At 42.5% G+C, this 20,986-nt stretch overlaps 1 protein-coding gene across 1 annotated transcript; it reads left to right on the plus strand.

The window, feature by feature from the left end:
• The first annotated feature begins 387 nt into the window (after positions 1-387).
• On the plus strand, positions 388-20,945 carry il34 (interleukin 34). Its single transcript, XM_079568082.1, has 8 exons — positions 388-597; positions 5,183-5,336; positions 15,081-15,184; positions 16,494-16,571; positions 16,775-16,852; positions 17,721-17,828; positions 18,412-18,592; positions 20,220-20,945. Exons 2-8 carry the CDS (start codon positions 5,294-5,296, stop codon positions 20,276-20,278), a joined length of 651 nt encoding a protein of 216 aa, XP_079424208.1. The 5' UTR covers positions 388-597; positions 5,183-5,293; the 3' UTR covers positions 20,279-20,945.
• Positions 20,946-20,986: the final 41 nt, after the last annotated feature.

Raw genomic sequence — 20,986 nt, forward strand, 5'->3', positions numbered from 1 at the left:
AAACACAAATCAGGACTAACCCAAAAAGGGGGTCAAGTCAACAAGATCTAAACGTCATGACTAAATTGACTTAAGTCATTATGAACGAGATATTTCCATTTGGCGGTGGCTGCGGCACAAAAGACCATCAAACTCGTCAATTTAAGCAATATAAATGATTATTATTTTGATCATGCAATGGTGATTTTCAGTTCAAGGGGAAGTGGTCGCTCTGGTCTTCTGAGCCTGACCTTGATTGGCTGGGTGTGTCTGGGAAATTTGGTGGTTGTACTGTGTAGTCATGCAGAGAAGCCCACGCTTTTATGTTGAAAGGTTCGCTGAGCTCAGTGTTTTTCCGTGACTTGACGCACCGTGAGGACCAGACTGTTGCGCACTTGACGGAACCAGCAGACAGAGCGCACTGTCGCTGTGGGATGAACGACATCTGTGAACTCTCGTAAAGACACGTGAGAGCGATTTTACTGGAATCTTTGTTGTTGTTTTTTTGCGGGACATCCTCAGAGCGGCTTTGTGAGCGGATATCCTCTTGTTTGAGCGCGTCTTGGGAGCTGGTAGGAGCCCAAGGGTCCTCTCTTTACTTCATGGTGTTAATGTCCAGTAAGTTCAATCTCCAGACGCTACTTTACTACAGTTTGGTCAGTCACACCGGCTCGTGCGTGCAGCCGCATTAGAAACATGTGGCCACTTTCACTTTCGTCAGGTGTTATAAAGTTTTAATGCCACTGACACTTCTGTTGTAATTACCCAAGAAGCTGTGACTCCACGGGGCGTAATTTGGTTTCGTTTGGTTTCGCTGCTATTAACCCCTTTTTTACAGGTTCACACTAAAGCAACAGATACAGTTAAGACAATTTGCTACTCACAGGATTGGCTTCTTTAGGTTTGTTTTCTGCGCGTACCAAGGGCAAAACACATACAACGGAATGCAATTAACTCTGCATAACTTACACCAGTGGCAACAGACACATTAAGGAGTCAATCTCCCATTTAAAGTTTTCTGAATCAATCATTTGCTGAGAGCTTGCACCCCTCTCATCTCGCGTGCCGTTTGCGTGATGGTGTCCACTTCCCGCGTGAAATTGATCTCCTCTCGATGGGATTTCGCGATAGGAATAGAAAAAACGTGAAGTGAATCTGCCCCAAGGAGTGCGTGTAAGAGGTGTCAGAGGTCGAGGCATCCTGACCTCCAGACCTCCAGCCCCTCAATCGCTGCATTTCATAGTGCGTAAGGTCAAGGTTATAAGGGAGGAATGCATACTGCTAAGGGCGCAAAACACACACTGGTACATGAAAAGAGAAGTTAATGAAGTGTTTTTTGCCTTACACCTGAAGATACCTTCCAAATGGAAAGGTGCATGAAACAAAACTTCTATTTTTTTTTAAAAGTCTGCTGTCACACATCTCCAGTATATGTAGATCTTGAAGTTATTTGAAGCTTATGCACAATTGCCATTTATTTCGTCTCTTTTTTTTTGCGAATCCCTATGTGTCATGTACTTTATATTTTTGAACAGAAACAGTTGCTCATGTGTTGCACAGCAGTTTGACTGGCTGCCACTGACTGCACTCAGTTGAGTTGTCAACTGTCCAGTGAGTGAACGGCAACAGCGGCTTCTCCAGAGGGAGCAGATCAACTAAAGCAGCTCATTGATGAATAACGGCATCATGAAAATGACCTTTTAACATACCACTCAGATTTAGCTCAGTTTCCCGCGCTTAAAGCATCTACAACTGTTTTTTGAACAAGTGAAATAAATAAATAATATGACAGTAAAATGATGCTCGGGGGGGAAGAGCTGAAATAAACAGCAAATTGCCAGAACCAGAACTCAAACCCACGACGCTAAGCACAGAAGTGACAGACCGTGTGTAGCCGCCATAACCACTTGACTACAGCTGCACATAGTGAGAGATTGTTTTACACAAAAGATAACCCCTGATAGTAACACACTAGGGCTCGGTAACGTTACATCTTTGCTTTTTCGATGCCGGTACTTTAGTGATTCTTGGTTTACAGTACTGATACCTGAACAATACTTTTTTCAATACATATACTAAAATATTTGGTGTGTAGACCAGAAAACAGTCATTTATTTGAGCTGAAACAACCAAGTAACTTCCTTTAATGCTGTCTCTGGATCAGGAGGCATCAAGACTTGGTGTCTAAAGATATACATTTTTTTTGGTGCCTGCTTATTTTTTCTATACGAGTAGTGCCTACAAGCATTTTTCAATACCCCACTGGTATCATTTAATGGTGTCCAGCCCTAGTAAGAACAAAGTAGACAAATCTATATAGTATCTGGGTGCTGGTTAAAAGAGACACATTTAATCGAAATCGCAGTCTCCACATCTCAATAATGGTCATGGCACTTTTATAATCTACAGGTTTACAGCCATTCCTTTGGCATATTTTTAAAAATATGCTGTCTTTCATGTCAACCTTCTATTTCCTTTAGTTAGTTTTATACAATTAGCATTTAGAAAATAAATCATTCAGATTCAGTGCACAAAACAACATATTACTGGAAGAAAATTTAAATAGGAAGCCAATCTGAATGTGAAATGTATACAGAAAATATTTGTACGTATTATGTCGGCATGTCTTTTACAAAATGTGACTTCCAGACATAATTGTTTACGTTGTATTCCCAGGGTTTTACCAAACATTGAAGATCAAAAGTGCCCCAGGTGCCAGCAATAATTTACATTTGTGAGTCCAGCTCGCGAGGCTTGAATTTCACACATTATTAAAGCGCATCCTTTGGCCTCACAGAAAACCTTGTTTTTGTTATAGTGAACTGACTGATGGTGCTGTGAGGGTGGGCTCTTTCTTAAATACTTGTGTACAGTCACACTGTCTTCATCTTCCTATTTCAAATACTGAAAGACTACCAGCTACCTATTTTACTATTGCTCCATCTGTAGACTTTTTTTTTCTCTTGGAAATGTATGTTTTGGACACTTTAATGCCTTGTCATTACGTGTCTTTGACGCAAGTAAATTGTAGCTAGAAGGTCCCGGGTTCAATTCCCACCAGGACGGGGCCTTTCAGAGTGGAGTTTGCATGTTCTCCTGTGTCTGCGTAGGTTTCCTCCGGGTACTCCAGTTTCCCCTACCACTAAAAACATGTACAATAGGTTAATCCTCTGGGGCCAGGACTCCCCTGAAAAAGATTTTCTTAATCTCAGTGGGACTTTCCTGGTTAAATAAAGGTCAAATAGAGGTCAAATAAATAAAATAATAATAATAGTAAAAAAGAAAAAGAAAAAAGTGCATTTACATCTGTAATTCAACTTAAAATGTGAAACTCAGGTATGATTTAACTCATTACATGCAAAGTGACATATGTCAAGCCTTCGTTTGTTATCATTTTGATGATTATGGTTTACAGTGGTTTACAAACTGAGCCATGATAATCAAAGTGATGACAAATAAAGGCTAAACATATCTCACTTTGCATGTAATGAGTCTATCATATATTAGTTTCAAGGTTTTAGTTGAGTAACAGAAGTAAATGCACTTTTTCATGATTCTAATTATGTGACGTGTAATTGTAAAATACTTTTCCTCCACTACCAAAACAAATACCTGTTTAATATTGAAGTGATATAAAAGTGTTTTTAAGTATTATTTGGCATCTGTTAATTGAGTTTAACATCATCTTTGACCGTCAGGTGTTGTCTTTTCTTAATATTATTTTATGTGATGTCTGCCTTAAACTGGTCATCTTCACTTTCTGCACTTGGTGCACGGCAGACTCATCAGCTGAACACGTGTCTTAAGTGTTCATTTAATTTAGCACAGACTTAGCTCACATGATAATGTACAACTTTACCTACAGTGGCAGTGGGACGGCTCTGATTCAGAACCAGAGGCTGTCCTGAGATTTGTGATATAAATGTTCAAATCTCATTGCCTTGACTGGGAGCAGCCGTTTTCTTGTTGTGCACAGCTTTGTTGATTCACGGAGTGTGAAACTAACCACATTATTTATGTTTGACAATGTGCTGCTTCTGGTTACACAACTACGTTAATGTGAATATGAGACTTGGTGGCTAATGGCTTGTTTAATTAAACAGATTCATTATTTGTTTATTGTTTATGAGTTTTTTTTTAGGCCACAGCGCTTAACATTTTACCCAATAAATTGGATAAAAGCATTTCTATTATTACAGATATTATTGCTGAAAATATTTCAAAAATGTAAAATAAAATAAAGATCAGCGGCTCATCTTAGGGCTGGGCAAAAAATTTATTTGAATTCAAAATCGGGTTGGAAAGTTTTTTAGTATTAATAATATGGATGTTTTAAACACTGCACAGTGACTTTTTTTTATAGTGATTGCCTTAGCTATGTTTGAGTTTGTTGTTGCACTTTAACTAAAAACAAGAAATATCTATATCTGAAATATATTTTCAGTCATGGGGTACAAAAACGCAAACTGAATTGTGTTTTAATCAGAAAATCAAAGATTTTTTTGGGAGGAACATATCGCCCACGTCTAGCTCATCTCTCATCAGATCTAACAGTAACTTTACTCCAGCTCGTCTCATGGACAGTCAACTTTGAGATATAAATAGGTTAGGCCTTCAATCCATTCTGTGACTACCCACTGCCAAAGAAACATTATCTGTGTCTGTTTATTTGGAGTATGTCTTGTATCGCTGGCAGCAGTAAAATCCAAAATGTTACACAGCGTGCCTTTAACTGAGGAGGAAACAGTCTTTGACCTATTGTGGCTGTTTAAGATATATATTTGGCCTTTGCCCAGCCCAATCCCGTCAGATCTCGGAAGCTAAGCAGGGAAAATTGATTAATATTCGTAAAGTTGCAAATATCTTCTATTTGTCAAAAAACCTTGAATTCTTTTAATATTATCTTTCTTGTCAAGGTGGACAATTCCTCGAATTCTCCAGCACGGACAGGAAAAGCAGTGCACATCTTCAAACTAGAATTCCAAGCATTTTGAGCATTAACCAAATTTCATGAACCAGATTTCATTACTACAGCCAAATGTCTCAAAACATTCTTCTACTTTGAGGACAGATCAGGCTTCTTCCCCTCTTAAGTCATCTTTTTTTATCAGCAAGGCTCCATGCCAGATCTGACATCTGTTTTTTTTTTTTTTTTGCTCCCCTTTATCTCTAACAGTTTGTGTGTATTGTTTTCACTTAACAGAGAGAAGTTGAAATACAAGAAATGTTGAAGAGTACAGAGAAGCCCTGGTGCCGGACAGCCCATGTGTGCCCTGGCCAACCCTCTCAGTGAGGAGTGAAGTGCAGCTGCAGCATGGTTCACCTGTCCTCTGCCTGGCTGCTGGGAGGCCCTTTGGGTAAGATGCACCTCCTTCATTGTGCTGTGAATCAGAGGTGAAATACTGTGCCTTGAAATCTTCCGCCATCATCATGTAAAAGTCAAGAAATAGCCTGCTTGTTAATTTACTAATCATTCATTTGATTCATTAGTATTTAGCCAGGTTAGCCAGTAAAACTAAATTATCTAGGTCGGAAGTTCTCCTTTTTCCATGTGATCATTTCAAAAGCCAGCTTTCTCTAGTTCATGTGCTCTCTGCTGGAAATAATGGTGTGTTGTCGTGTTAAGGAGTCCAAAAGTACTTTTTTAAAAGCGACCTGCTGTGCATTACATACGTTGGGCTTGTTTATACAACTGACCATATATTATGCTACATTCTCAACCCAAGTACAGCATATCTACCCTGCATTGGCCACCTGCAGGCAGAAGCTCACAGATACTCTGGCAGCTCTGTGTGTGTGCTCCTGTATTTTCCAAGTACACCACATACCCGGCTGGACTCGTCTCTGTCTCCCCCCTGGTGTGTGTTTGGGAGTTGTGGAGTTGACCAGTTTTAATTTTGGCTGTGTGTTGATAGTGTTTTGTTGCGACACAATAGATTTTGTGACCGGAGCTATCTGCCAGTGGTCAGTCTGGGTTATGGGGGCTGTGGTGTAACTTCATGGATGCTTTGAGAGTTCATGTTTGGGTTGACCCTCATTGTTATTGTGCTGAGACTGAACCCAGAGCATGACGTGGAGTAATGACTTTGTTGAATGAGGTTTGGATCATTTTTATACAGGCATTCATGTTGCCATCCTAAGTTATTATTGAGTCACATGCTGTATTTGTAGATGTGATACTACCACTAACAATAAGCACCTTAGGCAAACTGAGAAAATGTCAGTCAATCACCATTTTGCTCTAGTTCTAGTTCTGGTATGGGAAAATTGCTATTGGAATCCAAATTCATTGCTGTTCATCTGTCACAATATTACTGTAGCATAATCATTGGCTCAGATTAAAATGAAGCCCTGGGCGGGCGTTGCATGATGGATTCAAGGTCGAATAAACAGAAAAATGGTTTTATGTGTAACGTCTGGTGTAAAAACAGCATTAGAATTTGTGAAATCCAGTAAAATATCAATATAAATTGTGTTTAAATCCATGTTATCAAATAAAACTGTTTAAATTCTCAGGCATTCAGGTGTTTAATTCATTTTTTTAAAAGTTTAAACAAGACAACTGAACTGCGATGAGTTGGATCTCTTGATAAAGTGAAACGTTGGCATCTGTCAGAAAATGTTAGTCGCTATAGTCACATTTTGCTGCTCTAAAGTAGAATAAGAAGCAATAACTTCCTACAGGAGTCGCAGGTTGTTTGAGTTGCATTTTTTTTGTGGTTAGAGCCAAAGTTTTCACTCTTTCAATAATGTTCAACTGAGCAAATCCCAGATTGAACAGTCTAAAACTGTGCTCTCCACACTTCAGTATAGCTTTGTCAGGTGGACTTTCATTGCCTGTAATGGAACACCACTGCAGGCCAAGACGTTTTCTGTGATTCATGCCAAGGATTTTCCTTTTCCCATAAATCATTGCAGTTCACTTGTTTGTGCTAAGAGTGTGATGTCTTTTCTCAAAGTAGCTGTAATAGTCAGCTTCCCCACTAGTTTTGCTTCTGTTGCCCCTGATGGGGAAAGGTTTCAGTACATCATCATTAGTGCTAACACACAGCAGGCCTGTGTGAGCAGCAGCGTGAGTGACAAAAGACACTGGACAGTGCATGATTAGGAACTGCAGTGCCGACCCCAAACCACATGTGGCGTCCATCACAATAAGTGCTTTGACCATTTTATGTGTTTTTCCTGCCCTGTAGCCCAACTTTGGCTCCAAGTGCACAGGGTCACAACTTCTCAAAGACCACAAATAGTTCTGCTGAGGTGATTCATAACTCAAAGACAAAATGTTTCTACTGTTTTGTCATGTCATGGCTCTAGATCTTCAAAAAAAATGTATGAATTATAACCTGACTGGCAGCTAAACAAATTCATGTGTAGTCAGAGACAAAGTGCCAAAATTAATCCATTTACTCTACTATATATACGGTATTAAAATAGCAAATATAGAAAATAGTAACGAAAAGTGTAACCAACCTCAACAATACGGGCTATAGAAGATTTAATTGTTCAATTATTATTAGTTAAGCAGTATTACACTGAACCTTTTCATGCTTCAACCACTTTATGTTAAAAAAAAAAAATCCTGCTACACTTCACAATGTTCATGAAACGTGTTGTCAAACTTTCAGCTTTGCATTTACTTGGGGCACCGCTACCTATACTGTATATATTATATCTGAACTATGGACCATAAACATGAAAATATTTAATTTAATTGTTATATGAAAGGCACACACTAAGTGACACACAATCGTGAAGTGAAATGAAATTCATGCATGATTTATACATGATTTCGATTTTTTTTTTATATATAAAACACTGAAAAGTGGGATGTGCTTAAGTACCGGCCCCCCTTTCCTTTTAGTGCAACCTATTGCCTTCAGAAGTTGCCTGATGACTTCTGAATGATCACATGTTGACCCAGTGGCTAAATATAGTCTACCTGTGTGTAATCTAAAGTCAGTTCAAATACAGCTGCTCCGTGATGGTCTCAGAGGTCTGTTAAACTTACTGACCAGAGCTGTTACCAAGAAGCCTATGATGACCCTGGATGAACTGCCATAAGGCCAGATTTGTGGAGTGTACGACTAATAGTTGTTCTGTGTACAGTTTCCCCCACCTGAGCTGTAGCTCTCTGCAGTTCATCCAGGGTCATCATAGGTTTCTTGGTAACAGCTGTGGTCAGTGCTGTCCTTGTTCGGTCAGCAAGTTCACTACTCAAAATGTAGTTAAAATAAAGTATACAAAAATATTTAAATGTAAAAGTAAATGCATGGAGCTACTATGACACCAGAGATTTGACCTTTTTTTTTGTCAAACAATGAAAGAGGAATATACAAACTTAAATATTTAGTTGTGTCAAAACTCTTTCCGAACTTCCCTGACACATTTTTACCATCACAATTTTTCCGAAGGGATGTGGAAAAATGTCCAACTGGCAGGGCCACTTTTAAATGTTGCTTTCACTGCAATGGTGGAAAACTTTGTGACAGTGTTTTTCCCACATGTGCATGAGTTTTCAATGTGCTAAAGAAGGATAAAACTAATTTGGGTTCATTTGTAGAAACATTTGTCGTACTTTTGCATTTTGAGTGAGGACTCTCCCTCTCTCCTCTGTCATAGTGCCAGCTCCTCCTCACTCCTCTCCTCTGTCATAGTGCCAGCTCTTCCTCACTCCTCTCTCCTCTGTCATAGTGCCAGCTCTTCCTCACTCCTCTCCTCTGTCATAGTGCCAGCTCTTCCTCACTCCTCTCCTCTGTCATAGTGCCAGCTCTTCCTCACTCCTCTCCTCTGTCATAGTGCCAGCTCCTCCTCACTCCTCTCCTCTGTCATAGTGCCAGCTCTTCCTCACTCCTCTCCTCTGTCATAGTGCCAGCTCTTCCTCACTCCTCTCCTCTGTCATAGTGCCAGCTCTTCCTCACTCCTCTCCTCTGTCATAGTGCCAGCTCTTCCTCACTCCTCTCCTCTGTCATAGTGCCAGCTCCTCCTCACTCCTCTCCTCTGTCATAGTGCCAGCTCCTCCTCACTCCTCTCCTCTGTCATAGTGCCAGCTCTTCCTCACTCCTCTCTCCTCTGTCATAGTGCCAGCTCTTCCTCACTCCTCTCCTCTGTCATAGTGCCAGCTCTTCCTCACTCCTCTCCTCTGTCATAGTGCCAGCTCTTCCTCACTCCTCTCCTCTGTCATAGTGCCAGCTCCTCCTCACTCCTCTCCTCTGTCATAGTGCCAGCTCCTCCTCACTCCTCTCCTCTGTCATAGTGCCAGCTCTTCCTCACTCCTCTCCTCTGTCATAGTGCCAGCTCTTCCTCACTCCTCTCCTCTGTCATAGTGCCAGCTCCTCCTCACTCCTCTCCTCTGTCATAGTGCCAGCTCCTCCTCACTCCTCTCCTCTGTCATAGTGCCAGCTCTTCCTCACTCCTCTCCTCTGTCATAGTGCCAGCTCTTCCTCACTCCTCTCCTCTGTCATAGTGCCAGCTCCTCCTCACTCCTCTCCTCTGTCATAGTGCCAGCTCCTCCTCACTCCTCTCCTCTGTCATAGTGCCAGCTCTTCCTCACTCCTCTCCTCTGTCATAGTGCCAGCTCTTCCTCAATCCTCTCTCCTCTGTCATAGTGCCAGCTCTTCCTCACTCCTCTCTCCTCTGTCATAGTGCCAGCTCTTCCTCACTCCTCTCCTCTGTCATAGTGCCAGCTCTTCCTCACTCCTCTCCTCTGTCATAGTGCCAGCTCTTCCTCACTCCTCTCTCCTCTGTCATAGTGCCAGCTCTTCCTCACTCCTCTCCTCTGTCATAGTGCCAGCTCTTCCTCACTCCTCTCCTCTGTCATAGTGCCAGCTCTTCCTCACTCCTCTCCTCTGTCATAGCGCCAGCTCTTCCTCACTCCTCTCCTCTGTCATAGTGCCAGCTCTTCCTCACTCCTCTCCTCTGTCATAGTGCCAGCTCTTCCTCACTCCTCTCCTCTGTCATAGTGCCAGCTCTTCCTCACTCCTCTCCTCTGTCATAGTGCCAGCTCCTCCTCACTCCTCTCCTCTGTCATAGTGCCAGCTCTTCCTCACTCCTCTCCTCTGTCATAGTGCCAGCTCTTCCTCACTCCTCTCCTCTGTCATAGTGCCAGCTCTTCCTCACTCCTCTCCTCTGTCATAGTGCCAGCTCCTCCTCACTCCTCTCCTCTGTCATAGTGCCAGCTCTTCCTCACTCCTCTCCTCTGTCATAGTGCCAGCTCTTCCTCAATCCTCTCTCCTCTGTCATAGTGCCAGCTCTTCCTCACTCCTCTCTCCTCTGTCATAGTGCCAGCTCTTCCTCACTCCTCTCCTCTGTCATAGTGCCAGCTCTTCCTCACTCCTCTCTCCTCTGTCATAGTGCCAGCTCTTCCTCACTCCTCTCCTCTGTCATAGTGCCAGCTCTTCCTCACTCCTCTCCTCTGTCATAGCGCCAGCTCTTCCTCACTCCTCTCTCCTCTGTCATAGCGCCAGCTCTTCCTCACTCCTCTCTCCTCTGTCATAGTGCCAGCTCCTCCTCACTCCTCTCTCCTCTGTCATAGCGCCAGCTCTTCCTCACTCCTCTCTCCTCTGTCATAGCGCCAGCTCTTCCTCACTCCTCTCTCCTCTGTAATAGTGCCAGCTCTTCCTCACTCCTCTCCTCTGTCATAGTACCAGCTCTTCCTCACTCCTCTCCTCTGTCTTATTACCAGCCCCTCCTCACTCCTCTCTCCTCTGTCATAGCACCAGCTCCTCCTCACTCCTCTCTCCTCTGTCTTAGCACCAGCTCCTCCTCACTCCTCTCCTCTGTCTTAGCACCAGCTCCTCCTCACTCCTCTCTCCTCTGTCTTAGCACCAGCTCCTCCTCACTCCTCTCTCCTCTGTCTTAGCACCAGCTCCTCCTCACTCCTCTCTCCTCTGTCTTAGCACCAGCTCCTCCTCACTCCTCTCTCCTCTGTCTTATTACCAGCTCCTCCTCACTCCTCTCTCCTCTGTCTTATTACCAGCTCCTCCTCACTCCTCTCTCCTCTGTCTTAGCACCAGCTCCTCCTCACTCCTCTCTCCTCTGTCTTAGCACCAGCTCCTCCTCACTCCTCTCTCCTCTGTCTTAGCACCAGCTCCTCCTCACTCCTCTCTCCTCTGTCTTAGCACCAGCTCCTCCTCACTCCTCTCTCCTCTGTCTTAGCACCAGCTCCTCCTCACTCCTCTCTCCTCTGTCATAGAACCAGCTCCTCCTCACTCCTCTCTCCTCTGTCTTAGCACCAGCTCCTCCTCACTCCTCTCTCCTCTGTCTTATTACCAGCTCCTCCTCACTCCTCTCTCCTCTGTCATAGTACCAGCTCTTCCTCACTCATCTCCTCTGTCTTAGCACCAGCTCCTCCTCACTCCTCTCTCCTCTGTCTTAGCACCAGCTCCTCCTCACTCCTCTCTCCTCTGTCTTAGCACCAGCTCCTCCTCACTCCTCTCTCCTCTGTCTTAGCACCAGCTCCTCCTCACTCCTCTCTCCTCTGTCTTATTACCAGCTCCTCCTCACTCCTCTCTCCTCTGTCTTAGCACCAGCTCCTCCTCACTCCTCTCTCCTCTGTCATAGCACCAGCTCTTCCTCACTCCTCTCTCCTCTGTCTTAGCACCAGCTCCTCCTCACTCCTCTCCTCTGTCTTAGCACCAGCTCCTCCTCACTCCTCTCTCCTCTGTCTTAGCACCAGCTCCTCCTCACTCCTCTCCTCTGTCTTAGCACCAGCTCCTCCTCACTCCTCTCTCCTCTGTCTTAGCACCAGCTCCTCCTCACTCCTCTCTCCTCTGTCATAGAACCAGCTCCTCCTCACTCCTCTCTCCTCTGTCTTAGCACCAGCTCCTCCTCACTCCTCTCTCCTCTGTCTTAGCACCAGCTCTTCCTCACTCCTCTCTCCTCTGTCATAGTGCCAGCTCTTCCTCACTCCTCTCTCCTCTGTCATAGCACCAGCTCCTCCTCACTCCTCTCTCCTCTGTCTTAGCACCAGCTCCTCCTCACTCCTCTCTCCTCTGTCATAGCACCAGCTCTTCCTCACTCCTCCCTCCTCTGTCTTAGCACCAGCTCCTCCTCACTCCTCTCTCCTCTGTCATAGCACCAGCTCTTCCTCACTCCTCTCCTCTGTCATAGCACCAGCTCTTCCTCACTCCTCCCTCCTCTGTCTTAGCACCAGCTCCTCCTCACTCCTCTCTCCTCTGTCATAGTGCCAGCTCTTCCTCACTCCTCTCTCCTCTGTCTTAGCACCAGCTCTTCCTCACTCCTCTCTCCTCTGTCATAGTGCCAGCTCTTCCTCACTCCTCTCTCCTCTGTCATAGCACCAGCTCCTCCTCACTCCTCTCTCCTCTGTCTTAGCACCAGCTCCTCCTCACTCCTCTCTCCTCTGTCATAGCACCAGCTCTTCCTCACTCCTCTCTCCTCTGTCATAGCACCAGCTCCGCCTCACTCCTCTCTCCTCTGTCTTAGCACCAGCTCCTCCTCACTCCTCTCCTCTGTCTTAGCACCAGCTCCTCCTCACTCCTCTCTCCTCTGTCTTAGCACCAGCTCCTCCTCACTCCTCTCCTCTGTCTTAGCACCAGCTCCTCCTCACTCCTCTCTCCTCTGTCTTAGCACCAGCTCCTCCTCACTCCTCTCTCCTCTGTCATAGCACCAGCTCTTCCTCACTCCTCTCTCCTCTGTCTTAGCACCAGCTCCTCCTCACTCCTCTCCTCTGTCTTAGCACCAGCTCCTCCTCACTCCTCTCTCCTCTGTCTTAGCACCAGCTCCTCCTCACTCCTCTCCTCTGTCTTAGCACCAGCTCCTCCTCACTCCTCTCCTCTGTCTTAGCACCAGCTCCTCCTCACTCCTCTCTCCTCTGTCTTAGCACCAGCTCCTCCTCACTCCTCTCTCCTCTGTCATAGAACCAGCTCCTCCTCACTCCTCTCTCCTCTGTCTTATTACCAGCTCCTCCTCACTCCTCTCTCCTCTGTCTTAGCACCAGCTCCTCCTCACTCCTCTCTCCTCTGTCATAGAACCAGCTCCTCCTCACTTCTCTCTCCTCTGTCTTAGCGCCAGCTCCTCCTCACTCAGGACAGGCACAAACGTTATGGGAAGAGGCTAAATAATTAAATACCTCCTTTTGAAGTCAAAATTCAAAGAAATCCTTGTTGACACGTTTTGAAACACCGCAGTATGACGCTGATCAATCGCTAGCGCTAATTACTGAGTCCGCATTTAAATAGCCCATCTCAGATTGAAGTCAGGATGTTTCTCTGTCGTCCCGGGGCGGATTTTATCTTAATAAACACGCAGAGAAATGTTAAAATCTCAACACTTTCGATTTTTTCATGGCAACACGCTCCACTTTTTCAAACATGCTCCACGGAGGAAGAGAGAAGTGTCAGCTTTCCACAGCTGATCGATGTGCAACGCCACACCCCCTCGGACAAAATGCTTTATGACGAAGTCAATCTTTTTATTTACTATGGATTTCATGGCAAAACCAACGGAAGCATGTATCTCACTATGTTAAAGATGAATTTCAACAATTAAATTGAATGATTTTTGATAATTTATCCCTATTTGAATTTCTCATATGAATACACCTTTTTCCCACGGCATCCTGAGAACCCCTGCCCTAAACCATTGTCTCCAGAGGCCTGCCCTAATTAAGGAGGGGTCTAACCTCTAATTATGGAGAGGTCTAACCTTTCCTTAATAAGGGCAGGCCTCTGAACAGACCCCTTCAGAACTGAAGGCAGGAACAGGAAAACAGGAAAATGGAGCTATTCTGGAAGTTGATATTCCCAAAATTCATTGAGTTGGAAGGGAAATCTAGCAGAATTGTCCAACTACACTCATTACACTTAAGTTAAATTAAACTGTAAAATCTACGATAACTTGAACTGTATTTGTACAGTAGGAATCTAATCTGATTCCTCTTGTTTTACACCAGTGAGATGGAACATTTATTGTGAAATACAATAAAAAATATTTGATGTTCTGAAACGTAACATAGGAAGAGGAACATCCGACTCATAGCTCATTGGTACAGTATGATTGTACAGTAACAGTAATGGAAATGCTACCTTCTCATTCGAGGTACTCTCTTGTGACTGACAAAGCTAAGCATTTCACCTGTACTGGTGTATTGGTGAAAAGAGGGAATACAGGTCGTGTGTGTGTGTGTGCCGTTTGAATGACGACACAAGTTGAGGTCAAGTACAAAGACGTTTGGCTCACACTAAACGTCTTTTAGTGCGAGCCATGCATGGGCAGTACTTTACTGCTGAGGAAGTGTACTTTAATGCCATGTGGCTCTGGCCATCAATCTTGTTCCCTGTTGTTTGCAAAGTGCATTAGACACTGATTAAGTTGGTGACTAGTGCTTTGAATCACTGTGGGGCAGGGATCTCTAACCGGTAACGCTGAGTCACGTTTTTACATTTAGGTAAAAAAAGAAACAAAAAGAAGCATTAGGAAAGCCTTATTGAACGCGACTCTGGCCGAAGAGAATGATTGAACGATGGTTCAAATGAACGAGCACAAGAGACAGGATACTGGTGGTGGATTTTAGTCGAGGGAATGATGAGCACCGAGGGGAAGCAGAGGTGTGGCCAGGTGGGGACGGGTGAGGCCGCAAGATTCTGGGCGGAGACATTGGTGCTGTGGTGATGCTGGAGATGAGTACATGACTGGATGAATGATGGTGATGGTGCTGCTGCAGATTGGTCTTCAAGGTTGATTTTACTCAATTCGCATCCTCAGTTACCATAGCGACACATGCAGAGGCTTTTCTCTTCTTAAACTAAGGTGTTTTTTTGTCTTTTTGAATTTTGAGTTTTGGCGGTGTTTTATGGTGTTGTGTGCTCTGTGTACGGTCATCTGCTCCAGTGTGACAGAGAACTGAGGAAAATAAACAGACAAGCTGGACAAAAATTCTTCCTCATCTGCGGTTCCTTTGTCGTTATGTTTTGGGGAGGTGAGGGGGGGGAATTCACGATATCTTTTGCAGTTTTGAGTTTAACAGGAAATCATTGTCTTAAAAATCATATGGGGACCAGATGAGCACCTCTTGAATGCTGTGTTTTGAATGGGAACACGCAAAAAAACAAAACAAATCAACAGTGCCTTTGTTATGTTTTCAGGCCTGTTACTGTTGGTTCCTGTCCTCATGGCTCCCACACCGTCCAGCCTGTGCACACCTCTGAAGACCCTGAATGACAGTCTGAGCCACAGGCGGCGCTACATGGTGAGAGAGGCATGTTCACTTGACGGAGAGACACATATACAGTTTCTTCATGGACCAAAAGGTCTTCAGGCTTCATCTCCTGAGCAGCAGGAACTTGTGTGCAGGCTTCTTAATATACAACAATACTGGCAGGTTCTCCCTGTTATGAAACCACAGTAAGATCTTCTCAGTAACAACTCATTGGGCCTGATTTACTAAGCGTTTGCACATGTGGAAAATAGATAGTGTGTAGCAAACAAATGCAGTTGAGTTGTTTTTTTGTCCTTCAAAAAGCGCTAAAAGGCCACAGCACAAACTCACAAATTTACAGTTGTGCTCGAAGGTTTACATACCTTGGCAGTTTCATCATAAGCCATCATTGGCCCTGTTGACAACAAAAAAGTGCACCATAGCTGCTGTGAAATATGGAGGTGGTTCGCTGATGACCCTGGCTCCAGCAGAATAAAATGAGGGTCCCATTAGTGTCCATTTCACTCTCGTGACCTAAAGATCATTGAACCACTGTGGGGAGAGCTCAAATGTGCAGGACAGGAATTTACAGGAACTGGAGGCTTTTTGCCCCTTTACCATCAGACAAAATAAAGAACCTCATCCACAACTACAACAAAACACTCCAAGCTGTCATTGATGTTAAAGTCAATGTGTTTTTTTTACTCATTAATTGTCCGTGAGAGTAAATACTACACTGATAGAAAAGACAAAGGGAGAGAGGGATATTTTTTGTGGTTGTCACTCAAACTTGGCTGTAAATACTGTTTAAGTGGCACTTGACCGCAGTTAGCTTTGCCTGCTAGCCTGTTAGCTTCTTCTTCGTGATTCCATGTGTGTGTATTGGTGACTCCTACTCGTTGGCAGGAAAGCTGCAATTGTGGTTTTCTGGCCAGAGACACCAGGGGGAACAAAGTTAAACAAGTTACTTAGTACTGCTTTTAAACCTGGGTTAAAACTTTTGATCAGGGTCATTTTGGTACTTTCTTTTTTCATTATGCTTTAAAAATAGCAAACTCAGTTGTTTCACTATAAATGGCTTCACAACCACTAGCCTTTTGTGTTGTCTTTCATATTCTTTGAAAAATAGTCATAAAAAATCTAAAATCCTGCCAGGGTATGTAAACCTTTGAACGCAACTGTATATATCTGATTTGTGCCAATAAAAATGAACCATTTCTAATGATAAATTAGGTGTGACACGCAACACATGTTCTTTTTTTAAGTAGTTCTAACTTCTAAGTAGTTCTTTTAAGTAGTTCTAAGCCAGTACTAAGGCTACTGGCTTAGTAAATTTGACCCATTGTCTTTTGTGTTACAGAAGCACAATTTCCCAATCAACTACACCATTCGGGTTCACTCTGAAGAAATATTCAAACTATCTAACATAAATCGGATGGTATGTATCAAGCCTTCTTTTCTCCCTTTGAGTGGAATTTAATTTATTGTCTGTTAAAAGTCTCTTTGTACTTTATGCGCTTTCCCAAGTGAGCTTTGTGCCAGTCAAAGGTCATGGACATGTGACACCAGTCTGACCTCAGGCTGACGCTCCCACATCACCTCATTTTTTGTGTCTCTCAATTTTCTTTGGTTTGTTCCCAGAGGGTAAATATGGCGGGCTTGGAAGAGCTGACTCTCCAGAGGCTGTGGTTCCAAGTCAATCAAGGCATCTTAAAAAAGGTATGAGAGTGATTCCCCCAGAGTGTCATTGTTATCCAATAAATGTGTTGATGGTGATATATTGAATTCATTACTGAAAATGAATTACTCCAGTTTCTCTGAGTTATAATTCTAAGAAAAAGTTTTAAAAGGGGTCTTGTCAGCTATTAAAATGTTATTGAAGAAACATCTCGAACATAAAATTATTACAGCCAAGGCTTGTTGTGCAGCCGTCGGTTAAACTACATGAAAGACATGTGTTTTCTGTTGAGCATTGTGGTGAAATACATATACTGTATCATTCATTAAAAGACATTGTTTGGCCATTCATGAAATTGAAAATAACTGAGAGCCCACATTGCACAGCAGTATAGATATTTAAGATAGTGAATGACAGAACCAAAACTATACCATAATCTGCAGTTGGTGCCACATGCTTTGCTGTTGAGGTTTGCAAACAAACAAAGTTGATTGTCTTATGTGGAAAGCAGTTTGGAAAATGTGGTGTTCATATTGAAAATAGAAGAACTTTCACCACCTGTGAGAAAATGTGATCTAGTTCAATGAGATCAAAGCCCTGAACTCTGTACAGTCAGTCACTGTTATTGAACACAGAACCTCAGACATGCTATCCAAGCAAGGCACCAATAGGTCATGTTGATCCTACTTTATATATTTGAATTCATTTCAAAAGGTTTATGCTAGACTGTTGCTCTCATAATAACAGCTGTTTTTATGAGACAGGCAGAGGCGGACTTATTTTCAAGTTGATGTTCTGTGCCATGACACTGCACAACAAATGCACTCATTTTGTTTTCATTAAACAAATTTTCGATTTGAGATGTTCATGCACATGAATATTTTTTTAACTCAAACTTCCTGTTTGTAGCTCATTCGCGTAATGCCATACAGACATCCTTCACGGCGATACACAGCAGAGCTGGAGAGACGCTTCAGAGACGCAGAAGGGGTCTTTGTTCAGTCACATCCTTCTGAGGTAGGATCATAGTACAAGCCCAAGACTAACTGAAACATTAGAAATGTACTTGAAGCTGGTTTTTCATTGTGATGCCAGTGCAATGTGGACTTACAGACTATTTTAGAAGCCATTAAGCCAAATAGCTCATTGGCAGCCTGAAATGTTGTAGATTTCCTTAATTGGCCGTTCATTTTGTGTTGTTTGATTGTAAGTGTGTTACAAAACCACGATCTGAATGTATTGAATTCCATTTGAAAGTTTATCCATAAGGGAATGTTACTTATTGAAAGTATCACATACTCAGAACTCATTATTTGATACATTAAGAGTCTTGATATCTTTACTGTAACAAATTATAACAAATTATATAATTAAATCCTTGAGCAACATGAAAAACAATAATAAAATATTTTTCAAATTGAAATATATGTTTTATCTGATCATCATCAGAATTATGTTTAGTGCCATTAGATCAATTGTACTGTGAAGAGCTTTACAGAACTATATATGAGCCATTTCATCATCAATGCACGATTTTAACTTGTTGTTAACCAAGTAGGTCAGATGCACTGATCATTTCAACTGTGTGTGTTGTGTACAGATTTTCCAGCAGGAGCTTCCAGACTCGGTCCAAGACATTTGGGATCGGTTAACAGAAGAGCCAGACAAAGTACCAGTGTCCAGCTGGAGATATGCCACTCCCAAGTCCCTGATGGACAACTTCTGCCACACCATGCACTGTCTCTTTAGCCAGTGTTTTGCGACAGAAGAACAGCATGACTGTGAGTAGAACATGTGGCTAATCTTATTATTATTATTATTATTATTATTATTATTATTATTATTATTATTATTATTATTTATTTATTTTATTTATTTTTTTATTTTTTTATGGTAGTGAACTTTAATGAACAATCATGATATTGTATACAGACTGTAAATAAGATGGAGATGGTCTATGGTGAACAGATTAGTCTCCTAATGTAATAATGCAAAGTTCTGAAATAAAATCATATTTGTTTCTTATATAACATCTAACCAAAAGACTGTCTCACATGTTAAAGTTTAACCTCTCTTGTACATTTTTAAGATAGAGTATACAGATACAGATTCACCATATATTCAGCTATGTTTTTACAATTAGCTTACAATCTTGACAAACAAAAAGTACAAATTTCCATATGTGTTTTAGGTAACTTTTAATTTACATGGGGCCAATAAGTTGATGATGACCAAAAGCAGGATTCCATGGCTCGCGCTCAATGATGATAAATGCATAAAGAACACGTTTGATGGGAAAAAAAATATTTTGGAAGGTTTATTTGTGCTCTCCTTTATTGTCTGTGCCTAAGATGGAACTGGGTCTGGCTCTCAACATGCCAGGATTGAACACATGTGACTGCATTTATCATGAAACACTGTCTACATTGTAAGGCTACTGTAGGCTCTTTAGTAACCAGCAGCTCTGTCAGCAGTTCTAATTGGCACTTAAATGTAAATGTACTTTTTGTTACTACACTAAAGTTGCTTTAAGTTGTGCATTTTGATGATCAACATTATCTTCACAGCTCACACCTCTGTTAGCTATGCTGAGAGTAGTACAACATATCCTTTTGAAAAGATGGGTGAGGATGCCATGTACTGATAAGGCATCACAGTTGTTGGAATCAGATTATTCAAGGCGTGGTTGACGTAAATTTAATATATTCTCTATTAGGTTATACACTGGCATGAACTGGACTGCTAATGGTCATGTGAAGAGCGTACAGGAATGGATGTTTTACAAAGGGAAACTTGAGGCAAATTCCTCAAAAGTAGAGCTTTTTTTTTCAATGGGAATTACAATATTGGTAACTATTATGGAATAATAATAACAATAATGCATCGGTTTTATATAGCGCTTTTTTGGACACTCAAAGACGCTTTACATTGCACTATTCATTCACTCCATACTCGGTGGTGGTAAGCTACTATTGTAGCCACAGCTGCCCTGGGGTAGACTGACGGAAGCGAGGCAACCAGTCTGCGCCATCGGCCCCTCCGACCACCATCACCACTCATTCACTCATTACATTCGGTAGGCCTCCTGGTGTTACTAAACGGTCTCCCATCCAAGTACCGACCAGGCCCTTCCCTGCTTAGATTCCAAGGTCTGACGGGATTGGGCAGAGCAAAGGCGGTATGACCACAAATAAAAACACTTGCACATGCATGCATAATTGCACACACCCATCCACAGTATGGACTATACAGGACTGTATATAGTCCATCATGGATGTTAAGAATAAAGAAATACATACATACCAACAGTATATTAACAGATGCCAAATATATAACACAATACAACAATAAAAAGTACATTAAATAAATAATAAAGAACTTTTTTTTCAATTCAGTTTTTAATTCCAGATTGTGGTGCATCCCATTGGAGGAAGGGCAGGAAAAGGCCCCTGAAGCCTGAAAGCTGATAAGAAGCCTTTGAGGTGAAGTTGTTCCTGACCTTTCACTGAAGAGGGCTCATCGCATGAAGTGACCTACGACAAAGAAGAGAGAAAGAAGACTGCAGACGGACAATTCACATGGACAGTCAGTTCTGACTAATGGACATCTGCACAGTGACGATGATACTCCCTGTCATTACACGGAGAAGAAATAGTTAGTTTCTTCATGGACACGCGTTCGAGATTTATTAATGTACAAGTTATTTGTACCTTCAGTATCCAATCAAATTGTATTTAAAGAAGGAATGGACAAAGCAGCCCCAACTGGAGTACTCTGCTGGAGTGAATACACAGTTGTGTGTGGTGCTCACCAGTGGACTCCCCTGTTCTCTTCATAAGAGACCTGCAAGCACTACTTAACAGCTCAATTTCACACTGACTTTTTAATGCTCTGAATGCAGCTGCCACTGCCAGAACCAGCATATAAACCAAACCTCAAAGTACTGCCAAAAGCGACTGTCAACAAATATTTTACTCAGTGCCATAATTCAATATGGTTTTGGTTGTGATCAGTGTACATTGTTGACCATTAATATCCAACAATAATGTAATAAATCACAGAATCTTCATATTTGTTTGCACAGTTGGATAGGGTTTCATTTGAGTGCACTCTGTGGATTAGCAGCTGTAAAGCATTTTAGGCTTTGTTGTTTCTCACAGCAATATACTTCAAAG

The sequence above is a fragment of the Gobius niger genome (genome assembly GCF_951799975.1).
Source record: "Gobius niger genome assembly, chromosome: 12".
In the NCBI taxonomy this organism is placed as follows: domain Eukaryota; kingdom Metazoa; phylum Chordata; class Actinopteri; order Gobiiformes; family Gobiidae; genus Gobius; species Gobius niger.

Bases quoted from the DNA above. Each gene is read 5' to 3' on its own strand.
- il34 (XM_079568082.1), top strand. From the start codon at position 5,294: ATGGTTCACCTGTCCTCTGCCTGGCTGCTGGGAGGCCCTTTGG. The intron at 17,829-18,411 runs GTAGGATCATAG...TGTTGTGTACAG, and splicing joins TTCAGTCACATCCTTCTGAG to ATTTTCCAGCAGGAGCTTCC. The intron at 18,593-20,219 runs GTGAGTAGAACA...TTTTAATTCCAG, and splicing joins GACAGAAGAACAGCATGACT to ATTGTGGTGCATCCCATTGG.